Genomic DNA, 26,946 nt, shown 5'->3' with positions numbered 1-26,946 from the left:
TCTCTTAGTGATGGTGGGAGGCGGGGGGGGGGGGACAGTCCAAACGGAGCAGGCCCCGATGCTGTTTTGCCTGCCTCCCCACTCTCTCATAGGTGTCCCTCGGCCCTATGGGAGAGAGGGGGCAGTTCAAGTGGAGCAGGCCCCAATTTTATCCCTGCTTCCCCCACTCTCCCTGTCACTTCCACAGGGAATATGGTGTCTATTGGCCCTGTGGAGGAGAGGGGGTGGTCCAACTGGAGCAGGGAGGAGAGGGGGCAGTCCAATTGTCCCTACCTAACAGAATGTCTAGGAACCATTTCTTTTAAAAATGAAATTATTATTATTATTATTATTATTATTATTATTATTATTATTATTATTTTCATTTCTGTAGCACTTTACATTTAAAAGAAAACATCTCAAGGTGTTCAACAACGCATTAAAACATCCAATAAAACTATCCAGAAAAAAACAAATTCAAGCTCCCAGGAAAATATTTCAGATCCTTCTCAGGGACATTCTGCTTTCCGTATATTTATTTACTGACTTAATTTATAAAGCTGCCCCAGAGCAGAGGTAATCTAGGAAGCCAGTGTGGTGCAGTAGTTAGAGTGTCGGACTAGGACCTGGGGGGTCTGGGTTCAAATCACCAGTCTTGAGGCTCACCAGGTGACCTTGGAGTCAGTCACAGCTTCTTCATTTACCTCACGGGGTTTTTGTAGGGATTAACTGAACTGCGGAGAACTGTGGACTCCTTGGAGAAAAAGGTGGGATATAAACGCAATAAATAAACTCTTCTGCCGAACTGCTTAAGAAAGCTGGAGGGACCACCCAGATGGAGATGTTCATCACCAACGTGGCATCCAGAGATCTCCAGAAGGTCATAACTGGACCGGCACCAGTCGCAAAATATGCCTGGTGCATGGGGATTTCGAACACTCACCTAAGCCCCCTGCCCCTACTCTGACTACAGCCTGAGGGCCCCCCACCCAATCCCCCACAGGCCTTTACCGTTCCAGGACGTGCCCTTCCCACCCACCCCCTTGGCTGTTCAGCAACAGGAAGAGCCTGCCTTGCTGCTGGCATGCAAGTTGATGGAACTGCCCAGCACACAGCGCTCCAGCTGTTCCTCCACGGCCAACACCCGCCGCACACCTTCCTCAAAGGCCACGGCCACATTGGTGTCGTCCTTGGCACTTGTCTCCAGGTAGGGGTAGTTGCCGTGCTCCGTGCACCAGGCCCGGGCCTCTTCGGGCATCACCTGCCTCTCCAGCTTGTCCACCTTGTTGCCCAGCACCACAAAGGGGAAGCGCTCGGGGTCCTTCACGTTGGCGTAGCAGAGGAACTCCTTCTGCCAGTGGCCCAGGTTGTCGAAGCTCCGCTGGTCGTCCACGCTGAAGGTCAGCAGGCAGCAGTCGGCCCCCCGGTAGAAGGGGGTCCGCAGGCTCTTGAAGCGCTCCTGCCCGGCCGTGTCCCAAATCTGGAGGGTCACCAAGCGCCCGTCCACCTCCAGGTCCCGGTTGAGGAACTCCACGCCGATGGTGTGGAAAGCCTGCGAGTCAAACTTGTTGGTGACGTAGCGGTTCATGAGAGAGCTCTTCCCAACACCCCCATCGCCCAGGAGGATGACCTTCAGCAGCAGCGACTTCCCACTCATGACGGCAGCAGCAACCTCTAGAGGAAAAAGGCAGACTCCGTTAGTGGTGTTGGGATAGTAATAATTTTATTATTTGTACCCCGCCCATCCGGCTGGGTTGCCCCAGCCACTCTGGTTGGCTTACAGCATATATAAAACATAGTAAAATATCAAACATTAAAAACTTCCCTATATAGGACTGCCTTCAGGTGTCTTCTGAAAGTTACATAGTTCTTTATCTCCTTGACAGGGAGAGCACCACTATCAAGAAGGCCTTCTGCCTTGTTCCCTGTAACTTCGTTTCTTGCAGTGAGGGAACTGCCAGAAAACCCTCAGAGGAGGACCTTGGTGTCTGGGCTGAACAATGGGAGTGGAGATGCTCTGTCAGGTATAGTGGGCCAAGGCCGTTTAGGGCTTGAAAGGTAATCACCAGCGCTTTGAACTGTGCTCAGAAATGAACTGGGAGCCAGTGAATATCCTTTAGGACTAGTGTTATATGCTTCTGGCGGCCATATGACATCAAACATTAAAAACTTCCCTATACCTGCCTTCAGATGTCTTCCACAGTTGTTGATCTGTTTTACATCTGGCTGTATAGCTATCCGTCATGGATGCTTTAGTTGAGATTCCTGCATTGCAGGGGGTTAGACTAGAGGACCCTTAGTGTACCAACTGTTATGTTTCTATGACCTGGGCCCCTAGGAATTGGCTCCTATGCTCAGGGTAGCTAAAGCATGGCAAACAGCATGGGTTTCTCTGAACCACACTCCTTCAGTGTAGGCTTGTGGTTTGCTGTTTCAGCTTTGGAAACTGGGAAACGGCAGCTATGCTAGGTGGACATTGGTACTGTCCAAGTAAGCCAGTTGCCCCCATGTCACAGAATCATAGAACGGTAGAGCTGAAAGGGGCCACAAGGGTCACCTAGCCCAACCCCTTGCACTCCAGGAATCTTTTGCCCAACGTGGGGCTTGAATCCACAGCCCTAAGATTAAGAGTCTTAATCTTAATCCACAGCAGCAAAGGCAGAGAGCTGGTTAACTGCCCACCTGTTCTGTGGAGAAAGGAGTCCTGCCTCTGGGGGAGCCTGGCTGATGACATGCACACGAATCACCAGCATCCCTGAAAGGCAAGGCAGGTCACTCAGCTTGTTGCACATCACACACACACACACACACACACACACACACACACACTGTATTCCTATCGCTCCCCACATTGTCTCCACATCGCCTCTGGCTCAGTCACCTCATCTCCAGGTATGGCTAGAAAAGATTCCCTGCCTGAAACCCTAGACGGCTGCCAGTCAGTGCAGACAATAGTTGCCTTGGGGGAATGACAGCTTCCAGCGTAATTATTATTATATTTATTTATATCCCGTCTTTTTCTCTGATTCCAGGCAATGTTAGAAACTCAGATATATAAGCTAACTGCCAAAGGGCACCTTAAACCAAAGTTCATAGAATCACAGAGTTGAAGGGTCATCTAGTCCAAACCCCTGGAATGCAGGAATCATTGCTGGGGGTTGGACTAGACCAGGGGTCAGCAACCTAAGGTCCATAGGCCGGAAGCAGCCCGCAGAGGTCGTTTGACCAGCCCACGAGCCACCCCCGATCCGAGCTGCCCGCTTGTGTACTGCACTAAACCGGCGCAGTGCAGCACGGGGGCTCGCTTCCGCAGCAGTGAAAATCACATCTGTGCGGGTGGGAAGGAGGAAGGCACCGAAAATCGCAGGCGCGCATGCAATCTGGCCCATGGAGGGATCTCTGCGGGACCGATCTGGCCCAGGCAAGATAAACCTTGCTGACCCCTGGACTAGACCGTTAGGTTACAGTCGCCTAACAGAATGTCTAGGTACCATTTTTTTTACCATGCAATTTATTATTATTATTATTCATTTCATTTCTATAACGCTTTACATTTAAAAGAAAACATCTCAAAGTGGTCGACAACACATTAAAACATCCAATCTAGCCATCCAGAATAAAACAAATTCAAGCTCCCAGGAAAATATTTCAGATCCTTCTCTAAGGACATTCTGCTTTCCCCATATTTACCGTATTTTTGCTCTATAGGGCGCACCGGCCCATAGGGTGCACTTTTTTGGGGGGGGGAGGGAAATAAAGAAAAAAATATATCCCCCCCCCGAGCCCCAAAGAGCAAAGCCATGACAGCGAGCGGGATGGATCCTGCTAGCTGTCTTGGCTTCGTTTTTAGCCTCGGGGCTGGGAGCGAAGGCGAGGTTGCGCTCAACCTCGCCATCGCTCCCGGAGCTTGCGGGGCTGGCGGCGGGGGAAGCCTGAGCTTCCCCTGACCCCAGCCCCCAGAACAGGTCCAGGAGCGATGGCGAGGTTGCGCTCAACCTCACCATCGCTCCCAGAGCTTGCTGCTATCCGAAGCCCGGGGAGCGCGGCGCTGTAGCCCACTGCGCACCCCAGGCTTAGGGCAGCTATCCGCAAACCTGCAGCACCTGGCGGGAACTCCTGCCGGGCTCCGCACGCTTGCGGATAGCTGCCCTAAGCCCGGGGTGCACAGTGCTGCGCTCCCCGGGCTTCAGGCTCCAGGCAGCTATCTGCAAGCCTTTGGAGCCCGCGAGAGTTCCCGCCGGGCTCCGCAGGCTTGCGGATAGCTTCCTGAAGCCTGGAGAGGTAGAGGGGTCGGTGTGAACCGACCACTCTCGCTCTCCAGGCTTCAGCGAAAGCCTGCATTCGCCCCACAGGACGCACACACATTTTCCCTTCATTTTTGGACAGGGAAAAGTGCGTCCTATAGGGCGAAAAATACGGCATTTACCAACTTAATTTATAAAGCTGCCCCAGAGCAAAAGAACTCTAGGAAGCCAGTGTGGTGTAGTGGCTAGAGTATCAGACTGAGACCTGGGGAGGTCTGGGTTCAAATCCCCACTCAAGTCTTGAAGCTCACTGGGTGACCTTTGAGTCAAACCTCTTCACCTACCTAACAGGTTTGTTGTAGGGATTAGCTGAGGAGTGGGGTGAACCGTGGACTCCTTGGAGAAAAAGCTGGGATATAAATGTAACACATAGTGTCCATGCTGCTAACACAGTGGCTTGACTTTACCCCTGGAGGTGCACTCCACTGTCTAGACCCCAAAGAAGGTTCAACCGTCTATCATCCCCTCCTCACCCCGCTGCTCAAAAATGTTAATTCCCTTTGTCAGATCATTTTCATAGTTTCAAAATCCCGTGAAGCAAACAAAAACTGTACAAAACCACCCCAAAGTCACAGCACTGTAATACCTTTATTAGAACACAAAATATCACAAAGTTGAAGGGCAGGAAAAGTTTGTGTCTTAAGCTTGTTATACATGTCCAGCGTCTTCAAATACCCCACCGCTATGCAGTTTGCTCAACAGCTAACCTGATGAAAAGTTATGAAGAACTTGAAATATGGCTTTGTGACATTTTGACTTGCCCTAACCAAGGTATGGCTGGTCAAGGTATGACCACACTACCTACAGCTTTTGGATTCTTTCCTTCTGGAAGTTACTCTGCAATGATTTTAATGTGGACTAGAGAAAGATACTTGTCTGTAGAACTATTCTCAAGCAATTACTGGGGGGGGGGGGCGGATGTGTAACTGCAACCTTTGTACAGCCTTCAGGGGTAAGTAATCAATCATGAAGTCTAGAGAGGTTAAAGAGGCATGAATAATTATTGTTCTGCCTTTGATCCTTACTATAGATTCAGTCTTATCAGCTTGTAACCTGCATCACTTCCGGAAAGTCTGTGTACAATAATGGATGCAGAAGCACCCCAAACTGCAAACCTACATAACTAAGAAGCCTGAATGCTATGTTATTGGTGAACTCAATAAATGGGTATTACCACAAACTTCTATTCCAGTACTGTCTGGATTGACACCAGGTTTTCCAGATCCTGTCCCTGATACAGACAACTAAGAAAGAGAGAGGTGAACCGCTGAATGCAGTGGAACATTACTGGGAAGGTTCTCAAGAGATGACAACAGTTTCTCATCATTACTTCCACAAGTTACCTACCAGAAAATAGCAAGCCACTGAAAATACACACCTGGAACATTTGTCAGGTTCAGCACTTTCACCAATACCTTGTTATAAATTCAATTATTGGTCATTGATAAAATGCAGAGCCATGTAACAATATCATAAAACAGTCTGGAAACTGTATTGTTACATACTAAGAAGTCAAGTGCCGTTTAGGTTCACTAGTTGTTGTTGGCATCTGTCTGTCTCTTTGAAAAATACCCCAAACCACAAAAGAAGTAAAGACTGACTTGGCAGTAGGGATTAATCTAAGAATTGTCAAAGCCTCCATTCAGCGAGCCTGTCACTCAGCTGCTTACGGACATGTTAGGAACTCAAGCAAACCAGTTTCTTCTTACCATTTCCACATCCTCAACTGACACTTTAAAAATTCAGCGAAACCTGAAAGCCAATGAGCATACAGCCTGGTTGGACAATTTAGGAGGGAGCAAATGCTTAATTTGCTCACTGCCAAATTTATAGCCCCCAGAATAATGAAAGTTTGACACTGGAAATAATAATATGTATCTGAACTTAACCCAAGGTTGTTTTGCTGTCTGTTTCCTGGTAAAAACTGTTATGTACAAATGCCTTGAATTTTGCAACTCTTCACTATGACATGCACAACTCCAAATGGCATAATGAGCGATTATTGGCAAAATAGTTCCTCACATATATAGATAAGCAGAAGAAACTAAAAATTCCAAGAATCCTTTTTGCTGTGCTAATCAATATTAAAGCTGATTATACTATGTTTATAGTATGTTGGGTAAGTAATGTCAAGCCTTGGTTTAATTATTCAGCAATATTTGTTTGTAATGCAACATCTTTCTTTAGTGTTGTGGTTAGACTTGGGCCTGCGAGACTTGGGTTCAAATCACTCAGATACGAAGCTCAACTTGTGCTATTCACCTTCACTCTGCCTAACCTACATTACATAGTTGTTTTGAGGAGAGAATGGGGAGAGAACCATGTGTGTCAGGTTGAGAAAGATAGAAATGTATTGTAGTTGTTTTTTTAAATGAAACTTGCTATGCACATTCAAACCTATATTTCAAGTTCTGAAACAGAATAAATACACCTGCTCAGAAGAAACTTATGTTAAATACCTTCTTGCCAATAAAGATCAAGCCTGTTGTGAAATTCTGTTTTATAGCAACGAGGAGAAGACAGGCTGTGGTGACAGTGATGGCTGGAGAATCAGTACCAATTTTAATCTCTGGATTACAGATTTTAGCTGAAGAAGTATTATTTTTAATGTAAATAAATTTACAGGGATTTTTAAATTACATCCGCTTTTTCATGCAGATGTGGCATATGTTGTTGTTGTTGTTGTTGTTGTTGTTGTTGTTGTTGTTGTTAACTTTGCTGTCTGGTCTTTGTTTTTGAGAGAAGAAAAAATAGTCAATAATAGTTTCACTTACAAAAGAAGCCTGTGTGGTAGATAATTTGATTCAATTTTATTATTCCAATGTGTAGTCTCTTGAATCATACTGTTTGCACACATTGAGATCATACACATGAAACAATCACCTTCAGAATACAGTATTACTTTCTTAAATAGAGGCATACTTTATTACCTGTCCTCCTCCTCTTTTTCTTTGATATGGCCTTTGTGTAATGAAGATGGAAAAAGCATCCTGTCAATACTTACCACAGAGCCATCACTGTCTATCAAAAGATTTTTGCTATTCCTATGCTAGAAACGCTTACAAGGAAACAAGAGAGTCTCCAATTAATTATGTTTATTAATAAAACATGTATGTACTTCACTTTTTAGCTGTTGTTTTTTAACCACAGAAGACAGCCATATAGGCAGTTTGTATACTAGGACTACTGAGGCAGACAGTAATAAATCTTCTGGTTGGAATACTTCCAGTTCAACAAAACGTGTTAGTGAACTACATTGGGTCTGCAACAGAATGTTGCACTATTGAGTGCTTTTGTGCAATATTTCAGTACATTCCATCACTCTGTTTTGTTTTCTGTGTCCTCCACCCATCATTGTGTTCTGCTGCCACTGAGCACGCTCAGTTCTTACTGAACTCTTTATAGAGGGGGGCACCCATTTAAAGGTAAAAGGACCCCTGACCATTAGGTCCAGTCGTGACCAACTCTGGGGTTGCGGCGCTCATTTCGCTTTATTGGCCGAGGGAGCCGGCGTCCAGCTTCCGGGTCATGTGGTCAGCATAACTAAGCCGCTTCTGGCGAACCAGAGCAGCGCACGGAAATGCCTTTTACCTTCCTGCCTGGAGCGGTACCTATTTATTTACTTGCACTTTGACGTGCTTTCGAACTGCTTGGTTGGCAGGAGCAGGGACCGAGCGACGGGAGCTCACCCCTTCACGGGGATTCAAACCGCTGACCTTCTGATTGGCAAGTCCTAGGCTCTGTGGTTTAACCTACAGTGCCACCTGCATCCCATTTACTCTCCCTCTTAATGTTTTTTGTTTTCTGCTTCTGCAACCTCAGGGTTTTCCCACAAACATGCTAGTAACTCTTCATTGTATTTGGATTTTATTGTTTTGGCTATGTAAGGACCAGCACTCAGAACCAAGATGACTATTGCCAAGAAAATGGCTTTCCTACTTCAGCCTGTGTAAAAGCTGGTCTCTGCAAGAGTTTCCCCCCATTAACTGGATTTGTTTCATCAAGTTGGAGCACCTATACTAGCTTGTGCTACTGTGCTTCAAGGCTAAAGCCGTAACAGGCTAACCGGGAAGTGATTTCAGCTGTGAGAAGTCTGTGAGAATGCACACAGACCAGAGCCAGACGTTTCTAGCTACCAAGCCTTTTGACTGGTCCTGGGGATCCATTGTAGCTGTTATGCTTTGTACTACTGCTATTTTTACTTCATTTTTACCCTATCCCTTTTAAATAAACCCACCTCATTTAAAACTGGTGTCTGTCTGCTTAGGTAAAGCCTTGGTACTGTATCTGGCCCTAACCTCTTGGTTATATGATACTGAGTAAGCTGGTAACCTAAGGCTTAGGAAGCAGAATCTGGTTTTTAACTTTTGCTTCTCTGGAATATTAGAGGTGTCTGGTAAGCTATGGGAGTCTCCTGGCCCAGGTTGGTTGGGCTTATGGAGTGGTGGCAATGTACTACCTGGCAGGGTTGGCTTTAGACACCATTTGTACCAATAAGAGCCGATTCCTGGGATTTGGGGGACTAGGTTTTGACAACTATTAGTATATAATGTAATACTTCTGTTCAGGGTTCCAGCCACTCCATTCCATTTCCCTCCCTCTGGCTTTCCATTCCCTCAGCCTCAAAAGTTCAGTCAGCAGTCTGTGCCCACTGAGCACATACAGTTCTCAGTGGATTGTTTTGGGCAGCTCTCACTTCCATCCCTGGCAATATTTATAAATAGCTTCTCAGTGTGAAACATGAAATGACCTATCTAGACATTGTGTGGGTTCCTTCTACTCCTCCCATATTGTGCATTTCTTCCTTGCACTGTTGTATTCTGGTGATGCTCGCAGGCTTCTGGTTGGCCACTATGAGAAAAGGATGCTGGAGTAGGCAGGCCACTGGCCTCACCCAGCAGGGCTATTAGGTTCCTTCATCCTTCTTTTCCAGGCACTTCATTCCACCCCCCCGTCAGCCCCCCCCCCCAACAATCAGTCTGTTACCTCCGAGGATGTGGACAGGCTGCTTGGACAAGTGAAACCGACCACCTGTCTCCTTGATCCTTGCCCATCCTGGCTGATAAAAGCGAGCCGGGAAGGGCTGGGCGATGGCCTTATCGGTAGTGGCGCCCGCCCTGTGGAACGCCCTCCCATCAGATGTCAAAGAGATAAACAATTACCTGACATTCAGAAGACATCTTAAGGCAGCCCTGTTCAGGGAAGTTTTTAATATGTAATGCTGTACTGTTTTTAACACTTGATTGGGAGCCGCCCAGAGTGGCTGGGGAAACTCAGCCAGATGGGCGGGGTATAAATAAATTATTATTATTATTATTATTATTATTATTATTATTATTATTAATATTATTATTAGTCAGCATTTCATGGATACTAGCCATGCTCAGCCTTCAATGAGCTATTATTGGAATATTCTCCCCACCGTAGGATTTTCCTCCCCACATATTTTCTGTACTTCTGCAAACTGTAGGGTTATCCCATGTCTGCTTATAACACCCTCTTGTGCAGAGGTGGTGTGGTTCTGGTTGGTTTAGATTCATTTAGATTTCCTGCTGACAGATCAGAAGATATGGTGGTATAGAATCCAGGCAATGGGTAATGTATATTTTTTTACACTGGTATGCCCTCCACCTCGTTGGTCTTTATTTATTTCCCACCTTTTTCTCTAAGGAGCCTAAGGTAGTGGACATGGTTCTCCTGCTCCCAATGTAATCCCCACAACAAATCTGTGAGGTACGTTAGGCTGAGACTGAGTCACTGAGTGGCCAAAAGTCACCTGGTGAGTTTCACGGCCAAGTGGGGATTTGAACCCTGGTCTCCTAGTCCACCACTCTAACTGCTCAACCACACTGACTCTCTGTTACAAAGATGCACACATACCCATCATCTCTGGCAGGTATCCTCAAAAGAGTCCCTCAAAAGTATCATATCCTTTCCTCAAGAAAAATCTGCCTATACAGATATTTCAGAGTAGCTGGAAGTGTTGATATGGAAAAGTGGGGACCTGGAATCTAAAAATCAACTACTGCCAAGTAGTAACATATAACAGGAATCAATTTACATATTATCATGCATGCACCTGAGTGGGCAAACATCATGCTAGAATGGTCCCCTTTTCTCTGATAGGCACTAAGTGCCCACAACTGCACAATAGGAACTGCTTTCCCCTCACTTCATCTCCACACCAGGGGAAGCTGGTTGTATTCAAACTAGAATGCACTCAAGAAAAAGGAGCCACCTTAAGGTACAGTGTTGAGGTCATGTAAAAGTAAGGGTCAGATCTTTGTATACAGTAAATGCATTCATGCACATATACAGATCCTTCATCAACAGCTTGACTGGTTTTAGGTATGGGCCACATGAAGACAGTCTGGTGGAGAATCGGGAAAGGCAATAACATTTGCAGACCATGACATAGAAACAAAGTCACAACAAGGTGTAACTCCATTGGTATATCTATTAAGATAAACATCTATCCCTGAAATGTTACAGCTATGTACATCCTTAAAATAAAACCCCTGGCCAATTTGCACCCATTCATTACTACTAATGAGCTTATGAAATGGAAAAATGTTCTGCTCCATATCACTGGGAAAGAGATTTGTCTACTTTTTAAAACAGGATACCAGAATCTTTGATACATTTTACACCACAGAACTTACAATCTCTCTTTGTGGAAGAACTCTTATAAATGACTTAACCTCCAACCTTCTAATGAGAATTATTTCCTGGGTGAGACTTTAAGTGGTTTGCATCTGCTTAGGCCTGTGGTTAATCTGGAAACAAAGGAATTCACAGTTAAACCATGTGTCTCAAGTTAGCTAGCATTTATATGGAATTACATAAATGTGCACATAAAAATGATATAAAAACAATAAGTCTTGTAACACCTTAAAGACTGAGGCTGCATTCACATAGGAGTTTATTCTATTTTCATGCCTTTTCCCTTTTAGGTTCCACATTACATGTGAGCTTTCACATGACATAAAAGTAACTTCTGGAACTATAGTGGAATATAGGACAAGATTCGTGCTCATTTCCACATTATTTGCTTCCAGAAAAAAAATCCGTTTGCAAATAATATGGAAATAAGTGCTAAACCTGCACAATTTTCCACTACAGTCCTGGAACCATCTTTCACATGGTGTGAAAGCTCAGATATACAGTAATGTGGAAATTAACAGCTACAGAAAACTAGTGAAAATGGAACAAACTTATGTGAATGCAGCCAAAATTTATTATTACAGGGAAAGTGTTTGTGGACTAACTTATTCTCCATCTTCAAGGTGCCACAGGACTTCTTGTTGTGCTTGCTGCTACAGACCAGACTGACCATACTTCTATAAAGTACAAGTTAGAGATAATAACCAGCAAACAGCATACGGTTTGGGGGTTGAATCACCTCCACTCTGTACTAGCCCTATTGAGACCTCTAAGAACATGAGAACAGTCTGCTGGTTCAGGCGGATGGTCCATCTAGTCCAGCCTCCTGTTCTCATTGTGGCCCAACTAGAAGCCTGTGGGAAACCAGCAAGCAGGATTCAAGCAGAGCAGCCCTCTCTCCTCCTGCGATTTCCAGCAACTGTTATTCAGAAGCACTGCCATGAAGGCAGAGCTAATAGCCATCCATAGCTCACTCTCTCTCCTCCATAAATCTGTCTCATCTTGCCATCTAGGTTGTTGGCCATCCCTGCCTCCTGTGGGAGAGAGTTCCATAGTTTAACCCTGAGCTTTTGCACGAAGAAGTACTTCCTTTTATCCGTCCTGAATCTCCCAACGCTCAGCTTCACCGGCTGCTCGCGGTGCCACGAGGGAAGCAAACGTTTCTCTCTCCCCTTTCTCGACGCCTTCGCACCCTTTCCCCACCGTGCTGCCTCCTCGCTCCTTTCCTCTTAAACAGCTAAATCCTGGGCGCGGCTGCCTCAGTTAAGCGGAACTTTGTCCCGCTTCTTCCCCGCATGTCTCCCTGGCAAGTTGCTGTCGCGGCAAGGGCGGGAACCGTTCCCGCCATGAGGAGAAATAAGGAAAGTTAGACTTTCCTCCTTTCACCTCCTCAGCGCTTCCCCACAACCAGAGACACAACGAGCCTCCTGACAGGCTCCTTCTCGAAGCAAAAGAGGCCCTCTTCCACGCGCGAGCCGAGAGGAAAGAGAAGGAGGCTCCCTACACCGCCCCTCGGCTGCCATTTTCCCCACACGGGCCCGGCAGGCCCCGCCTCAGTGCGGTTGTGCGGCGAGGGAAAAGGAGGAGCGACGCGAAGCCGCTTCAAGAGGAAGGCGCCGGAAGCTGCACTACAAGGCCTCAGCCGGCCTGAAGAACGCACGAGCGGCGTCGCCGTCGCCTGAGGAGCCGGCCGCCGCGGCTCTCCCCCTGGCGCCTGTCCCGCCTTCCTTTCCCGCTACGGGCCCTGCGGTGAGTAACGGCTTCACGGGGCTCCCCTGCTCGGGCGGGGAAGGGGAGCCGCCGGCCCCTGCTCCTCCACCTCCTACTCCTCGTGGCAACCCGCGTTGCGAGCATCCCGGCGTTGCTGCTCGCTTGCGTTACCTTTCGCTTACACGGGTGTCTAGGCCACTTCTCACGTGACGACGGTGCGCTCGGCTCGTCCCCCCTGAGCCATCCGCGCGGCGGGGAGCGCCAGCCTGAGAGGGTCCCTTTCGCGTCTAGCTTGCTTGCTTGCCCGCACGTGGGGAACCTTCTCCAGCTGCCTTGTTTTGTGTGGGGAGTGGCTTCGCACGTGACGGCGGTTCCCTTTTTTCCCGTATGCGCAGCTCCCTCCATGTTGGGTGCCTAGACGCACTTGAACGTGGAAGTAAATCCCGGTCCTTGAGGGTATGTTCCCACGGAACGAGGAGTGACCCCGGGTCTAAGGTTGATGATGGCAGCCTAAGATCTTGAGAGGGATCTTGAAACCATATTGCTGGGATTTAGCCCTGTTGGGTTCCAGAAGCCTCTGACATGCACAGAAAGCGGAATTTTAGCAGGACCTGCTTTTCCTCCTGGCACGCTAGTAAGGTTGTTTAAACACAAACACACACACATCACCCCCTACAAGTGGTGAAATAATTCTTTTTCATGAAACTTTTTAAGGGATGTGTGTGCCATCTCAGGAGCTAGATGTAACAACTTCCATTAGTTATTTAAGGTTTTTCCCCCAAACTCTTAAGCACTGCAGTGGAAAAGCAGCATAAACGTTCTCTGTTATAATGGTATCATTTAACAAAAATTAGCTATCTTATTAATGTGCTTTACCATCCAATTGTACTTGCAGCCAGGGTTGTTAAAGAATGAAAATCAGGTGCCTTTTGTCATATTATCTATGTAAGTCATCATACAAAGGTGATACTGGCATTCTGTTTAATTGCTGACTGGGAATACTGAACCAGATGGTGAAAGCAAGGCACTTTACCAAGGAATCCAGGCATGTGGTACTGGGAGCACTCACACAAACTGTCTTCTATGCTGAAAACATGTGCAAGGGAATCACGAGCTAGTCCTTCCTTCTGCTGACTACATGTGCATCAGTCCCACATTTGGCCAGGTGAAACATGTTCCTGATTGGCTCAGGATTCCCGCTCAGTCTAATGCATGCTAGTCCCATCCCACAGCCAGCATGTGTCAGCAGTTGGAATGGTGCATAGGGTTAGTAAGTAGCCTTTATTTTTAACGTGCTGAGTTTGACTTCCATTAGGTTCCAGTTCATAGCGATTGGGCTGTTATTTGTTGTACCAACAGATATTATGACTGCTGCTCTGTATTTCTGGACAGCATGCACTTTTCAAGTGCTAGTTACCAGCATTCATTTGGAACTGTAAAGACCTTCTAAAAGAAATATTATAGTATTTAGTGCATTTCATAGCTGCTGGTGCCTTTTAAAATTATTGCTATATTTTATATTCTGTTTTTGTTTCCAACGTTAACAGTTTTATATACAAAGCATTAATTTGTACTTTTGTACAACAACATTATATATAGTTAAAAACCTAGCCTTCTCAGTCTTACTAACCTTAACTAAAATATATCTCCAAATTTGAAACTTTAGAACAATTCTTTTATGTATGGAAAAGCATATCTCTTATTCTGCATTCCTGTAACTTTAACCAGTTTCAGTTTTGGATATATGCAAAGTTGCCTTTTTCCTTTTTAAATGTTTAAAAGCTGCCTTTCTGGACCAAGTCCACCCATGGTACCTAGTGGGTTAGAATTCTATGCAGACGGTTTAAAAACAACATCATTATAGTATTAAGGTACATACATTGTAGCTCAGTTCTTAAGCCAATGAACATGCCACAGCAGAGTGCTCGTATCAATATTCAATATTATTAATACTATACTAATTGGTATTTCTACTGCTTATTTCTGTTGATATTAATCAACATAGGCCAAAGCAATATTGGTCTTCTACTGAAACATAATTGCAAGGTCATGGTTTTTTAATTCCAATTTGGCATTGACCACTTCAGTCTTAATATAGATTTGTTTGTTCAACCATAGTTGATTGCATTGTTTGGCACCTTCTTTACTGAATGCATGTAAAATCCTTGTGGCCAGAACAGTTCAAGTGTCTTTAGCAGGCCAAGCCCAGCAGCAATAGTGGCATGATTTGATTTGCTTATGACAAATACAGTGGTGCCTCTCAAGACGAAATTAATTCGTTCCGCAAGTTTTGCCGTCTAGCGAATTTTTTGTCTTGCGAAGCACGGTTTTAACGGTTTAACAAAGTCGCAAGACGTTTTCGTCTTGCGAAGCAAGCCCATAGGGAAATTCGTCTTGCGAGGCAAATCGCAAACGGAAAAACCTTTCGTCTAGCGAGTTTTTTGTCTTGCGAGGCATTCGTCTTGCGAGGTACCACTGTATAGATGTATGGAAATGCTGACAGGTTTGGTTTACTTGTTCAGTTTGCAGTACTCATTACTACTTTTTCATTACTTTCTTACTAATTTGCAGTGATCCACAGTGCACTTTCTTACACAATTTGTCTGCAGTCTTTTGCCTAACATGTTTTGTATCTTAGTCAGTTGACCACACACATGAAGTAAGAGCACCTATCTTTGTGCTATTGATGGTAGTTCATTTGTACCTATAACTATTTCAATGGCTTTCTCCAAAATCTCTGAATATCTGTGTTCAGATTCCTACATTATAAAGAAACATCTATAAACCTCAGATTCCCATTTCTCCATAATGTTAAGGAAGCATAAGGAGCAGTTCACCTCATTTCAGTATTCTGCTGCAAAATAGGCAGGGCAACATTGCTTATAAAAGGGGTGCCCAAACTTTTTTCAAAGGGGCCAAATTTGGTGAAGTTTTTTGAGTTGTTGAGCTATTCTCACTGAGTTTCTGGAGTGGGGGTCTGGTTGCAAGATTAGTATCGTTTGACCATGAGATTTCCAGCAACCTCCTGGTTTTATATGAACTAAAAAGAAAATTGCAGGTGATTTCTTAAAGCTAGAAGAGGTGAGGTGAAAGAACAAAAACTGTGTTAATATTTCAGTAGTAGATAGGTAGCCGTGTTGGTCTGCCATAGTCAAAGTAAAAAAATTTTTTTTCTTCCAGTAGCACCTTAAGAATCTGAAGAAGTGTGCATGCACACGAAAGCTCATACCAAGAACTAACTTAGTTGGTCTTTAAGGTGCTACTGGAAGAAAAAAAAATTTTTTTACTGTGTTAATATTTGTGTATGATGCAAATGAATACATTTTCCAATGGGCAGGATACCTGTATTGCTGCCAGTGCCTGACACATCATTTCGTAATCACTCATGCAAATTGTGATTGAAACCATGTGGATGAATCCATCAACTGTTGAGTCCATAACTACTTGAATTACTAATATGGTAATCTTGTCTGATCAAAGGTATTAACTGCATCTTCACAAAAGAAATGGGCTCTCTTTGCCCACTAAAGTTTATTATGTAGTGTGTTTGTTAGTCTTTAAGGTGCTGCAAGTTTTCTTTTTTGCAAATCAACATTTCTGTCAGGTATTGACATGGGTGTGCATTATTTGTTTGTGTCTCACCTAGTTTAGTCTACTAGTTAGGTTTGTGCTGCTTTAAGTGTCTTGGAGGAAAGAATTCAATATCAGTTAAATAAATGAATTACAATATTAAAAGCAATAAAGTTTCTTAATTGCCATTTAATGTTACTGATCCTGAACATAATCATGGACTCTTGCTACAGAGATAGAATATATTTATTACTATTATGTATTAAATGTGTTAGTCACTTTATATTGCCCAGGGCAACCCAAAGCAACTTACAACCAAACATACAATAAGCCGCACATAGGTACATTAAAACCAAGGGGAAAGAGGAATACATTTTTCAAATCCCACTCATTTCTAAAAGGCCACAGATAGTTAAAGGCCAAAGTATCAGTATGGCTGCTAAATCTGGAGATCAGCCAGAAATCAAGGTTGTAGGGCACTGGTTAATTGAAACAGTGTCTGAGCAGTCATTTCCATAGGTAGTGCTGAAGTAAAAGCATGTATTTGTTATTAGACTATTACAAAATAGTTTGTGCTGTTGTCTATTACTTCAGCTATTTCACACCAATAGTTCAGTGAAAGTATTACCATTGGCTGTACCATTTTTAGGATAGTGATTCACAATTGGTTTGAAAGCTAGTGTGAGGTTATAGTTATGTTCTATGCCTGTTTTAGAACACTGATTTTAATAATGAGATATTTAAAAGTAGCTTGAGTATACATAAAGATAGGAGAAGGTGTTGCTGTTTCAGTGCTTACTAGGTTTCTGTCAGTGGTCTTATGTGGACAAGCTGATTGGAGATGAATCCAAGCAAAGCTGTTCTAACAATGGCTAGCAGGCTTGTACTCTTTTTAGGAGGGGGTAAAGGATAATAGGGGGTTATCTCCTCTAGGCACCCAAAATTACAGTCTTGGGTTGCTATTGGGTCTTCTAAGCATTTGAAAGGAGATCTAGGGGAAGTCAGAAAATTGCAGACCAGCTAGCCTAGCTTCTGTCCAGATGAATTTATGGAAACCATTATTAAAGATATAAGCAATCCTTTTGAAATCCTGCTTCACCAACATTTTACTGTTCTTTGCCTTCATCTACATGCTTACTGACACCCCAAACGGATAGATATTGTAAGTGTTGGCTTCTAAAAAGCTTTTAACAAAGTCTATAGCCAAAAGCATTTATTTAGAACTTAGCAGTCAAGGGATATGTGGATAGGTCCTCTTACGGATTAGAAACTGGTTAAAGAACAAGAAAGTAGTTCTGATAATAGAGGGAAGTAAGAAGTGAGGTATCCCAAGAATCTTCATTGGGATCAATGCTATTTAACACGTTCCTAAATTGTTAGGAGGAGAGCAATGAGCTGGTCAAGTTTGTAGATGGAACCAGATTATTCAGGGTGGTGGTAAAACCCATGGACTGTGAACCACTTCAGAAGGCTCCAAACTGAGTAAGTGGGCAACAGAATGGCAAGTGGGGTTCACTGTAAGTAAAACATAAATTGATACTTGGGCAAAAATTTTGAACTTCACTGATGGAATCTGAACTGGCGAGGTAAGAAACTTTGGCATTGTCGTGACGATTCTCTGAAAACATCAACGCAGAACATAGCTGTCACAGGAAAGACAAATTTCATGGTAGGGATTTTGCTCACCATTTGTGACTGTTTTTGAGATTGGTTTTAAAAGCTGAAGAATATGTTCACGTACTATTTCAAAATGAAATGGGTTTTAGTTTAGCACCAGCTAGCTCTGAACTAACTAGCTTTTGTGCATTGCTTGTATGCAGATCCTTTCAGAATTACTGTGTTTTTATTATTATTTCTCTTCTTCTCTGCTGTTGATGCTATGACAGCGTATCTGCCCTTCCATGAAAATATTGAATGGCAAAATACAAGAGAAACAAAAAAGACTATTGAACTGAATTGTACCTAGTGAGTTTCTGTTTACAACTAGCTTCTTAAAGACCCAGTTTATATATGACCCAGATAACAGGAAAGTTCCTTACCTGTGTAAGCATTTCAAGTATTTTACGGTCATATTTAAATCCACATCACAGCAACCCATATATGTTTAATGTGAGCTAACATGGTAATGGCATGCATATGCCCATGCTGTTGACTGTCGGAATGCTATTGGCACATACACATGATCTGGTGCATGCTTATTTTAACATGAGAGAAATGAAATGCACAATCAAATGAGTTTTCTGCCCACCCCAAAATGGCCCAGGTCAGACATAAATTGGGCACAGCTGAGGTCTGGCTTGCACCTAATGCTAGCTGATCACTAACTAGAGAATGGGAGAAGGGAAGGAGGGGATGTACACATGATCATGTCTGCAGGAGCTCCCAGTCTATCTATAGTTAATTGATTGGGCATCATTGTACCTGCATCATCCGTGGCACATACACTATAGGCAAGACTTTCTGCCTAACTTTGGTAGCACTATATCAGGCAGTGCTGTCTATTTGCTTGGGCTGAAATGTGAACAGCAGTTTTCGTAGCACACACAGTGTAGAGCACCTAGGATGACATGATGCAGTTTTTGTCATCTTCCCTAGATTGTGCCACAAGTTGCTTAATTGCTTTGCAGGTAGAACAGCAACAATATTTTCAAGAGCTGTTGGGGCTATTAATTCATCTGTTTATATTCCAAATACGAACTTCAAGTCAAGTTAGTTGCTTTTCATGCTTGTAGGTTTTTGGTGTGGGTTCTCTCTCACTCACTCTTTCACACACGCACATTTCTTTATATGGTTTTCTTGATTTAAGGAAATGCATCTACTTCTATGCCACACAAAAAAATCTTTCTTTAATGTGCTTTCTAAAAATTGCTCTTGGGGGAAAAAAAGCTTATTTAACTTTTCTTGTTCACTTCTTATTTTTCAGAGTATATGGGGGAAAAATCCTTAGGACTGTTGAAAAATTGCAAGTGACATGATAATTTGGCCAGTGCCTCAGAATGATGGATTGCCAGAAGATTGGAAATGGTTTGCAAGTGACTGGTATAGGGGCATCTGCACTCCACATGGTGGGGTATTTGGGAAAAGTCAGTTCAGTTCTCTTTCACATTGTGCAAAGTTCTCTTTTTTCATTCCTCCTCCTCAAGTTTGAGAGAGTTTTTCATTTCTATTGGCCTAATTTATATGACCTTCCAAAAAAATAATAATTGTAAAATTTATTTTTCCACGGAAATCTTACTGAAATGGCGAAAGATTTACTTTCAAATGTTGTTACCTATTCCCCAAAAGTTTATGAACACATTTGATCTATTGCTGGTTATATTTTCACGGTCAGACTGATGGTAAAGGCTATTTTGTTCAGTGCATATAGCCCAAACAGTCAATATAAAAGCCAATTTATGTATAGTATCGTTTGCTCTCATCTGTATTTGATTTGTTATGTTTCACTGCTGTCAGATTTAACTCTGAAACACATAAATGCTATGAAAGTCATTTTACCATGTTTTAATATTTGGCCTCTCAAGAATAACACATTTGTTGTTTGTTTTACATCACTTCAGGACTCCAATTCTGCAGAAGTAACTCCCGGTGGAAGTTGCCCAGCTTGCAAAAAGAAGGGTCTCATACGAGGTCTAAGAATATATCACCTCAGTTTTGAAGAATCTATTTTCTTGTGTGAAAATCCACAGGTGCATCACTCTTTCTTGTTGAGTTGGGATTGGTCCAGTTTTCCTATAATCCATGATTCTTAATCTGAACACTTATACAGTGGTGCCATGCAAGACGAATGCCTTGCAAGACGGAAAACTCGCTAGACGAAAGAGTTTTCCGTTTTGGAGGTGCTTCGCAAAACAAATTTCCTATGGGCTTGCTTCGCAAGACGACAATGTCTTGCGAGTTCCTGCTGGTTTTTTTTCCTCCCCCCCCCTTTTTCTAAGCCGCTAAACCGCTTATCAGCTGATCCGATCAGCAGATAAGCTGCTAAAAGCCGCTAATAGCGCTAATCCGCTAGTCCGTCAATGGGCTTGCTTCGCAAGACGAAAAAACCGCTAGACGAAGAGAATCACAGAATGGATTCTTTTCGTCTTGCGAGGCACCACTGTACTAATTTCCTAAGTAGTTGCCGTAACGTTTTATAACTTGGCATATAAAATAATGGTTTCATTAAACCGCAAGTACATTATGTTTGAATAGATAGACAGATTATGGCTTGTGCTTAGGGATGAACAGTGAGAGAAAAATGGTGTTGTGGGAGGAGGAAAGGCTAAATCCATAGGAGAATCTGGGAGGGCGGTGATCTAAGGGTACATAGCCTAAGCGCTGATTAATCCAAGCCTAATTCATCAAAACTAGAAATTTTATTCCTTTTTGTAAAAGTCGGAAAAAAGAGAGCAGCATCAATAGGCACATCAAATGTCCAGAAAAACATTTCAGAAATATCCTTTCAAAAAAATAGTGAGAGAAAAACCAAATATTACTCTGCAGATACTCTCTTTCAAGCCAATTTTTATGTTTCTAAAAATGTTTCTGATTTCGATGAACCAATTTATAGTACCGTTGACTGTGAAGAATTATGGAATTCTAAAGAGAACTTACTATCTCAGAGAAGTGCTATTTAAAACACATTTGGATTTTATTCATTTTTCATTAGGCGTTGCATACCTGTTGTTTCTGTATACAGCCCTCTGTTGCATCCCTGAGACCCACGTTGCGTGTTATTAATTTACTCAGATATCTTTGTGTTCCCCTCTTTTTCAGTGCATCTACCCTCTGGGATTTGAACCACTAAGCAGCATTATAATTCCTACTGATAAAAAGGATTCTCCATCTCAGGGCACTTGTAGGAAAAGAAAGTCATCTGACACAAGCCTGGTAACCTCTGCTGTTCCCCAACACTTAAAACTGACGAGGACTGATAACTTGATAGAAAATGAGAAGACATTCAAACCTGATCTTGCTCCCAAGTGCAATGGAGATAATCTGTTTGGGACTCTGTCAGGGCAGCCTGACTTTCCACAAGCCAGTCAGCCGAACTTTAATAGTGCAACAGAATCCGTGGAGCAGCAAATGGGCATGAAAATGGCAGCTCAAGGAAGTTCACCGGAAATTTTCAGTGTTCAGGCACAGCTTTTGTCAGATCCTGAAATTGGTTCATCATTGTCTCAAATTCTGCATCAAGACAAACCATCTCGGCCAGAGCCATTGTGGCTTCAGTGGGGGAATGTGTACGCTCTCTGCTGGTTAGATTGCATTCTGTCAGCCCTAGTGCATTTAGAAACACTAAAAATGATTCTGAGTGGATCAGTCCTGGAAAACGTATCTGTAATCCAGAGCCTATTTGCAAAATATAACGAAGCAACTGCACTTGTGAATACTTGCCAACGAGGTAAGCCAAACACAAGTGTCTTTTTTCCTTTTGCTGTCAAAATAATTTTTTAAGAAGAGAAATCAGTGGGGTGTATAGAACTCTGAGCCTTGGACAATGCAGCTGTTTCTTTTATACTCTGCATAACGGTTTAAAATCCATGCAGACCTTACAGCCTCCTTTTTTCCTTACTTTCTCAAATAAGTTTGTGATTCTAGTATGTGCACCAGTCTTCAACTTTGGAAAATGAACCAGCTTTAAGTAAAAAAAATTTAGAAGCAGTGGTGTAATTTTTTGCTTTATATTTCTACTTTCATAAACCAATCTTCCGCACCCCCCCCCCCCACATTTGCTCAGATAACTCAAAAGAGTGATAGCCACGACTGCCTTTCACATAATAACTTCCCAGTAACATAAGAGATGGGATGGTGATTAAAAAATAAATCAAAAAACAATTTCCACTTCCCACAACTCCTTCCATGCTGTTTTGGAGGGTCCCCCAGCCCTCTGAATCAGATTTGGGGAGGGGAGGCAAGGGACTGCAACAGGAAGGAGGGATCCACAACAATTGCCTCCACTTTTACATGAGTGGACACCTCTTATTAGATCAAAACCTGTTCCACCAATAGAACAGCGGCATGGGCTGTTGCTCATCCTTCTTTTCCCTCATCCATAAATGGCATCAAAATTTGCCCAGTGTGATTAGATACATCAGATGATGCAATGCTTGCTTTGTGAAGGCTAAAATATTCCTATCATACTGTTTATTGACATCAAATACTTGCAAGGAGTTTGTACAATGCATTTTTGAATGTTGCTTTTTGGTTATGCTTTCCACATCAGCTTTTCTGTTAAGGAACATCTGAATTGTTTCCTTCAAAACCTTCAGTGCACTGCAGATGATTCCAGAGCATGTTCCAGCTCACATGCTTGGTTCAGATAAAGTACCAGGTAGACTCTCAGAGCCTCACTGTAGCCTCACTGTAGCTCTGCTGGGAGCGACAGTATACCCTATAACACACTCATCTCCTCTAGCTTTATGTTCCAGAAAAAGATCAGTAGTGATGGCAAGCTGTCTTCCATTGACTCTTGTCTGACATTTCTCTTTGATGGGTGCCGGATAAGCTTTTGAAGACACCATGGTTCTCCAGGAAGCAATTTGAAAGCCACTTCATGAGAGGCAAGGCAGAGGTTTGGCTTTGGCAGATGTCCTAGTTGATTTAAGTGGTTCACACCACTTGACATTAGCTTTGGATAGTTCTTTATAGAGATGGTTGCATTAATCTGATTTTGCAGCACTGGACATATTTGTGAGCATCTGAAGTCTGGTTACTTGTATAGCCATAACAGCTACAAAACAAATAGGATAATTACATCTATTTGATAGTGTTACCAGCTCAAGGACAATGTTAAAGTGGTATATATACATACATGAATAAGTAGAATAAATACTCAGTTATTGTTGGTACAGAATAAAAAAATGGCAGTTCCTGGAGACAAAATGTTGATGGATCATTCTGTTTTGTGCAGGTGAATGTGTTTCGGAAGTTCCTTTGGATGTTCTTTCGAGAGCTGAATCACACTTGAATGAAATCAGAAATACAATTTTTGTCCAGCTTCAGCCACAGCTTAAATGTAAATTAGGTAAGTAATTGCTAAAGGGTTTTTCATTATTGTCGTCGTTATTTTTTTACATATAACAGTGCTAAGTTTCCAAACGTGACAGTAAACTAGTGCCAAACTTACTTTCTTTTTTCCCTGTATTGTAAAGGAGAATACTATTGAATCAGATCAAAGGTCCATCTGCTCCAGCATTTGGCTTCCCACAGTGGTCAACCAGATACCTTGGGCAAGTTCTGAAACTGAGTGTGAAGGCCGTGCCTTTTTCAACTAATATTTAAGGGTATACTGCCTCTGAACATGCAGATTCCATTTAAGACATGGGAAGCTGCCTTATACAGAATCAAACCATTGGTTCACCTCAGGGTTGTTTTCACTGACTGGTAGCAGCTCTCCGGGATTTCAAGAGTTTGGATTTGATATCTCACTTTATCACTACCCAAAGGAGTCTCAAAGCAGCTAACATTCTCCTTTCCCTTCCTCCCCCACAACAAACACTCTGTGAGGTGAGTGGGGCTGAGAGACTTCAGAGAAGTGTGACTGGCCCAAGGTCACCCAGCAGCTGCATGTGGAGGAGCGGGGAATCAAACTCAGTTCACCAGATTATGAGACTACCGCTCTTAACCACTACACCACACTGGCTCTCAGTGCCACACAGGCAGGGTTCTCTCCCATCCTCACCTGGAGATGCCAGAGATTGAACCTGGGACATTCTGCATTCAAAGCAGATGCTCTGCCACCGAGTTATGGCCCTAACTTAACATAGGGTTCCTTGTTAAGATACCTTCACCAGATTTTCTAGCCTCTTCCTGCTAAGTAGTAAGTGATCAGAGTTTCTCATCATGTATAGCCCAATCCTGTGTCAGAAGAAAATTGCACTCTCTGTGCACACTCACCTGGGAGTCCCATTGAACTCAGTGGAACTTGCTTTTGAGTAAAGATGCATAAGCTGCTGCTGACAGTTACTAAAAAAAGTTGTCATAAATTAGGTCTTAGGTTTTGTTTAATACAGGAAGCAAAATGTATAATTATTAGATATTTCAATGACTTAAAAAGTATATAATTCAATGCAAAATTCAGGTATCTTTAGACCTTCATACTTTCGTTGTTTGAACTGAAAGCAAAACACGCTTTATGAGCCTGTGTACCAGCGTTTGTAAGAATTGGTCCTTGTAAGTGCTTTCTGAAATATGTGAAACGTCTTTTGAAGAGTCACTAGATTTTGGCCATGTTCAGTAAGGTATTTTACATTATTTTAAAAGGACCTGGATAGCTCAGTTGGTTAGAGTATGGTGTTTATAATGCGAAGGTTGCAGGTTCAATCCCCATATGGGACAACTGCATATTCCTGCACTGCAGGGGGTTGGACTAGATGATCCTCAGGGTCTCTTTCCAACTCTGTGATTCTATGAAACATAGTAAAATGTTTTTACTGTCCTGCAGGGCGCTTTCATGTGTCTCACCCCATTTCTTTTCTTCAAAGGTAACAAGGAGAGCCCAGTGTTTGCATTCCCTCTACTTTTAAAGAATGATCCTCAAACAGAAAAACTGTTTCTCCACTCTTATTCATGGAAGTTTGAATGCTCACAGTGTGGCTACCAAGTCAATGACAGGTTAGTTTCTGCTGAAGTTCTTTCTCATCTTCCTTAATACAAGCACATGTTAATCTTCAAATCAGTGTGGATGTCTTTATATTTTTCTCTTCAAACAGAACATGTGCAGGATTGATGGGGTGTTCTAAGCATGCCATACGTCTTCTTTCACAGCGTAGCATAAAACGTTGTGTTTGCTGTCAGAAAAGACAAGCTAGCTCTGCAGTACAGTGGTGCCTCGCAAGACGAAAAGAATCCGTTCTGTGATTCTCTTCGTCTAGCGGTTTTTTCGTCTTGCAAAGCAAGCCCATTGACGGATTAGCGCTATTAGCGGCTTTTAGCGGCTTATCTGCTGATCGGATCAGCTGATAAGCGGCTTAGCGGCTTAGAAAAAGGGGGGGAGGAAAAAAACCAGCAGGAACTCACAATACATTGTCGTTTTGCGAAGCAAGCCCATAGGAGATTCGTTTTGCGAAGCACCTCCAAAACGGAAAACTCTTTCGTCTAGCGAGTTTTCCGTCTTGCGAGGCACCACTGTACTTGATAATTCCTGAGTTTTTCTTGCTGTTGGTCAGAATTGATCCTGCCAGTTAAAGGGTGCATTCAAGAGCTGAACACTGCAATATATGACAGTAGCCCAAACATCATGTTTAGCCTCAACATAAATGAGGTTCCCAGATACATCCCATTCTACTTCCATTCTACTTGATTCTATTCCCTGATAAAGACACCAAGTCCAGGAGCATAATATCTCACCCCATATCGACAGACATTCCCTCCAATGGCTATTTGCTAGCCTAAACAACCAGCACATTTTGCTGGCAGTACAGTTCTCCAAGGCTATGTTCACATGCAGGGGAGAATCATGTACACATCCACAGATACCTTTTTTGTTACTGTTGCAGACATGCCACTGCTTACAGTCAAGCTTACTTTAAACTGGAAAATTCATTGTTTGTTGAATTTCAGTCACCTGCAAGCAGCAGGTATATGTTCCTGTAGCTTTTAAAAACTGTTGCATGGGGTAAACGTTCCCACCCTAGGGCAATCCCTGAAATTTGCCAGTATTTACTTCTTTAACTTGGAACTTAAAATTACATTTAAGCTTTTGGTTGCAGCAGGTTCAGAGCAATTTTGAATGTGGATCATTCATATGAATGACTCTTCTGGATGTCCCAGGTTTAGCTTGGCAATAATTTTCTCACAGCACTGGATCATTTCTTATTTCAGGCGTCAGAAGACATTGACAACATTTACAAATATCATCCCAGAATGGCACCCGCTGAAAGCTGTTCATACTGGTCCCTGTAATAACTGTCACCACAAATCTCAAAGAAGAGAAATGGTTTTAGAAAAGTAAGTGTGAACCATATTAAGCTGCTGATGTGAGTAAAACTACATCGCAGGTGGATAATGAGCTGCTGCTAGTGTTGTATGAAAATGCAGTTCTGGCATAATATTAGTAGCCTTGCTGGGTCCCATCATGTAACTATGAATTTGCCAGCTAGACATCTGTGCCTTCCTCCAAGGTTCTGCTATTTGAAAACCATGGCTTATGGAATCTCATTCTATAAGCTCTCAAATAGTCTTATTTGGGTGGTTTTATAAAAAGCTTTTGAGATACTTATGAAACTTTCATAAATGGAGTTTCCTAAGCAGCTAGTTGCTAATTCTGCTGTGTGTGGATGATGTATCCAGTATTAATAATGCTGTAAGTTACATAGTTCTAAAGCTACAAATTGTTGTTTCTTTGATAGTGTTTCCTCGGTACTTATGATGCACTTTGTGGAAGGCTTGCCACGTAATGATCTGGAGACCTACTCATTTCAGTTTCAAGGAGATTCCTACCAAGTAACAGCTGTTGTTCAGTATCAGGAGGAGGCAAGACACTTCATAACATGGATCTCGGATTCAGATGGTAAGTACAGTGCACTCCCATCACCTGTCCTTCAATAGGTGTCTGTCTGCACAGGCTGGCGGAAAGAAAGCAGGAAACACATGTAAAAGAAAAAGCTTACTGTGCAGAATGTACCAGCCCTCTCAGGTCCTTCATCAGGAAAGTTCAATCTTGTTTTGTTATGCTTTCTCCCTTTTCCTTTTAGCTCCCCTGCAATTTGCCTGGGACTTTCTCTTTTTGCTGCAAGTC

General features: G+C 43.1%; 2 protein-coding genes across 13 annotated transcripts in view; one reads left to right on the top strand and one right to left on the bottom strand.

The window, feature by feature from the left end:
- Nucleotides 1–26,946, top strand: part of USPL1 (ubiquitin specific peptidase like 1) — a 162,741-nt gene that overhangs the window by 132,311 nt on the left and 3,484 nt on the right. The window contains exons 1-8 of one of the 3 annotated variants that reach the window (XM_081197897.1): nucleotides 12,572–12,695; nucleotides 19,150–19,309; nucleotides 19,784–19,912; nucleotides 20,982–21,609; nucleotides 23,119–23,232; nucleotides 24,692–24,821; nucleotides 26,031–26,156; nucleotides 26,558–26,718. In XM_081197897.1, coding sequence (XP_081054023.1) covers nucleotides 19,223–19,309; nucleotides 19,784–19,912; nucleotides 20,982–21,609; nucleotides 23,119–23,232; nucleotides 24,692–24,821; nucleotides 26,031–26,156; nucleotides 26,558–26,718 — 1,375 coding nt within the window. In that variant the 5' untranslated portion in view covers nucleotides 12,572–12,695; nucleotides 19,150–19,222. Of the gene's footprint in view, nucleotides 1–12,571; nucleotides 12,696–16,364; nucleotides 19,310–19,414; nucleotides 19,913–20,981; nucleotides 21,610–23,118; nucleotides 23,233–24,691; nucleotides 24,822–26,030; nucleotides 26,157–26,557; nucleotides 26,719–26,946 lie in introns of those variants that run through there. The other 2 variants (XM_081197896.1, XM_081197895.1) reach the window with 2 other exon arrangements.
- LOC308589124 (ras-related protein Rab-9B-like) lies at nucleotides 1,000–14,901 on the bottom strand. Of its 10 annotated transcripts, none has more exons than XM_081198036.1 (5): nucleotides 12,828–14,901; nucleotides 10,946–11,059; nucleotides 7,214–7,341; nucleotides 2,662–2,734; nucleotides 1,000–1,653 (listed from the first exon to the last, which is right to left on the bottom strand). In XM_081198036.1, exons 4-5 carry the CDS (start codon nucleotides 2,711–2,713, stop codon nucleotides 1,031–1,033), a joined length of 675 nt encoding a protein of 224 aa, XP_081054162.1. In that variant the 5' UTR covers nucleotides 2,714–2,734; nucleotides 7,214–7,341; nucleotides 10,946–11,059; nucleotides 12,828–14,901; the 3' UTR covers nucleotides 1,000–1,030. The 10 variants fall into 10 exon arrangements, with proteins under 10 accessions (XP_081054162.1, XP_081054163.1, XP_081054159.1 ...); XM_081198037.1 differs by lacking the exon at nucleotides 7,214–7,341 and adding an exon at nucleotides 4,489–5,527; XM_081198033.1 differs by lacking the exon at nucleotides 7,214–7,341.

The sequence above is a fragment of the Podarcis bocagei genome (genome assembly GCF_964188305.1).
Source record: "Podarcis bocagei genome assembly, chromosome: 6".
In the NCBI taxonomy this organism is placed as follows: domain Eukaryota; kingdom Metazoa; phylum Chordata; class Lepidosauria; order Squamata; family Lacertidae; genus Podarcis; species Podarcis bocagei.
The sequence above is the reverse complement of the archived record's forward strand: the minus strand, read 5'-3'. Positions and strand labels throughout refer to the sequence as shown.